Raw genomic sequence first — 1203 nt, 5'->3', positions numbered from 1 at the left:
AGGCTCACCTGGCGCCCCGAGCGCCCCATCCAGGGCTCCTCGCCGTAGGAGAACATCTCCCAGAGGGTGACCCCGAACATCCACACGTCGGACGCATGGGAGAAGACGCCAGAGCGCAGGCTCTCGGGGGCACACCTGGGGTGCAGGAGAAGACACGTCAGAGAGAGAGAGAAACCTGCAGGACAGCGCCCCCTAGTGCCAGCCCCGCCTGCCAGGGGAGAGCGCCCCCTGCTGAGCCCCCCCCGCCCCACTCCCTGCCCCACAGCGCCCCCTAGTGTCGCCGTGGGGCCAGCCCTGCCTGCCAGGGGAGAGCGCCCCCTGCTGATCCCCCCACCCTGGTCCCTGCCTCACAGCACCCCTTGCTGAGCCCCCCGCCCCGCTCCCTGCCCCACAGCGCCCCCTAGCGCCCCCTGGGGGTCTCACCAGGCAAAGGGGATTTTGCGGTGGGCGGACATGATGTACCGGTGCCCCTTGCTCGAGAGCGCCCGCATGAGGCCGAAGTCACCGATCTTGGCGTGCTCCTCGGAGGCCAGCAGGACGTTGCGGGCAGCCAGGTCACGGTGGATAAAGAGTTTGGACTCCAGGTAAGCCATGCCCTGGGCCACCTGCACGGCGTAGAGCCAGAGCCGGTGCAGGGGGAAGGGCGGGCACAGCTGGTCGTACAGGGAGCCCAGCGGGGCCAGCTCCGTCACCTGCCCAGAGCATACCGGTGACGAGCCGGGAGAGAACCCAGGAGTCCTGGCTCCCAGCCCCCCCTGCTCTAACCCACCAGCCCCCACTCCCCTCCCAGAGCCGGGGAGAGAACCCAGGAGTCCTGGCTCCCAGCCCCCCCGCTCTAACCCACCAGCCCCCACTCCCTTCCCAGAGCCAGGGAGAGAACCCAGGAGTCCTGGCTCCCAGCCTCCGCTGCTCTGACCCACCAGCCCCCACTCCCCTCCCGGAGTCGGCGAGGGAACCCAGGCGTCCGGGCCCTGCTCACCATCTTGAGGGGCTGGCTGAGGACGACCCCGTGGAGCCGCAGGAGGTGGGGATGGTCCAGGCCACTCATGGCGTTCACCTCGTTGAGGAAATCAACCAGCGCGAGGGGGTCGGTGCTGACGTCAGAGCGGAGGGATTTCACTGCCACGGAGAGCTGGGCGGGGGGGCAGGGCGGGGGTCAGTTCCTGGTGGGGGGGCAGAGGATCTGTGGGGGTGGGGGGCTGG

General features: G+C 69.7%; 1 protein-coding gene across 1 annotated transcript; it reads right to left on the bottom strand.

The window, feature by feature from the left end:
• Window positions 1-8: 8 nt before the first annotated feature.
• On the bottom strand, window positions 9-1132 carry LOC112123111 (activated CDC42 kinase 1-like; the record flags this gene model as incomplete). The annotated part of the gene is made up of 3 exons (XM_024221786.2): window positions 9-135; window positions 424-692; window positions 980-1132. Coding segments are annotated over 3 exons (549 nt in total), but the record flags the coding sequence as incomplete, so codon positions are not given.
• Between the last annotated feature and the right edge of the window lie 71 nt (window positions 1133-1203).

The sequence above is a fragment of the Terrapene carolina genome, unplaced genomic scaffold, assembly GCF_002925995.2.
Source record: "Terrapene carolina triunguis isolate 2854851 unplaced genomic scaffold, T_m_triunguis-2.0 Scaffold13487, whole genome shotgun sequence".
Classification (NCBI taxonomy): domain Eukaryota; kingdom Metazoa; phylum Chordata; order Testudines; family Emydidae; genus Terrapene; species Terrapene triunguis.
The sequence above is the reverse complement of the archived record's forward strand: the minus strand, read 5'-3'. Positions and strand labels throughout refer to the sequence as shown.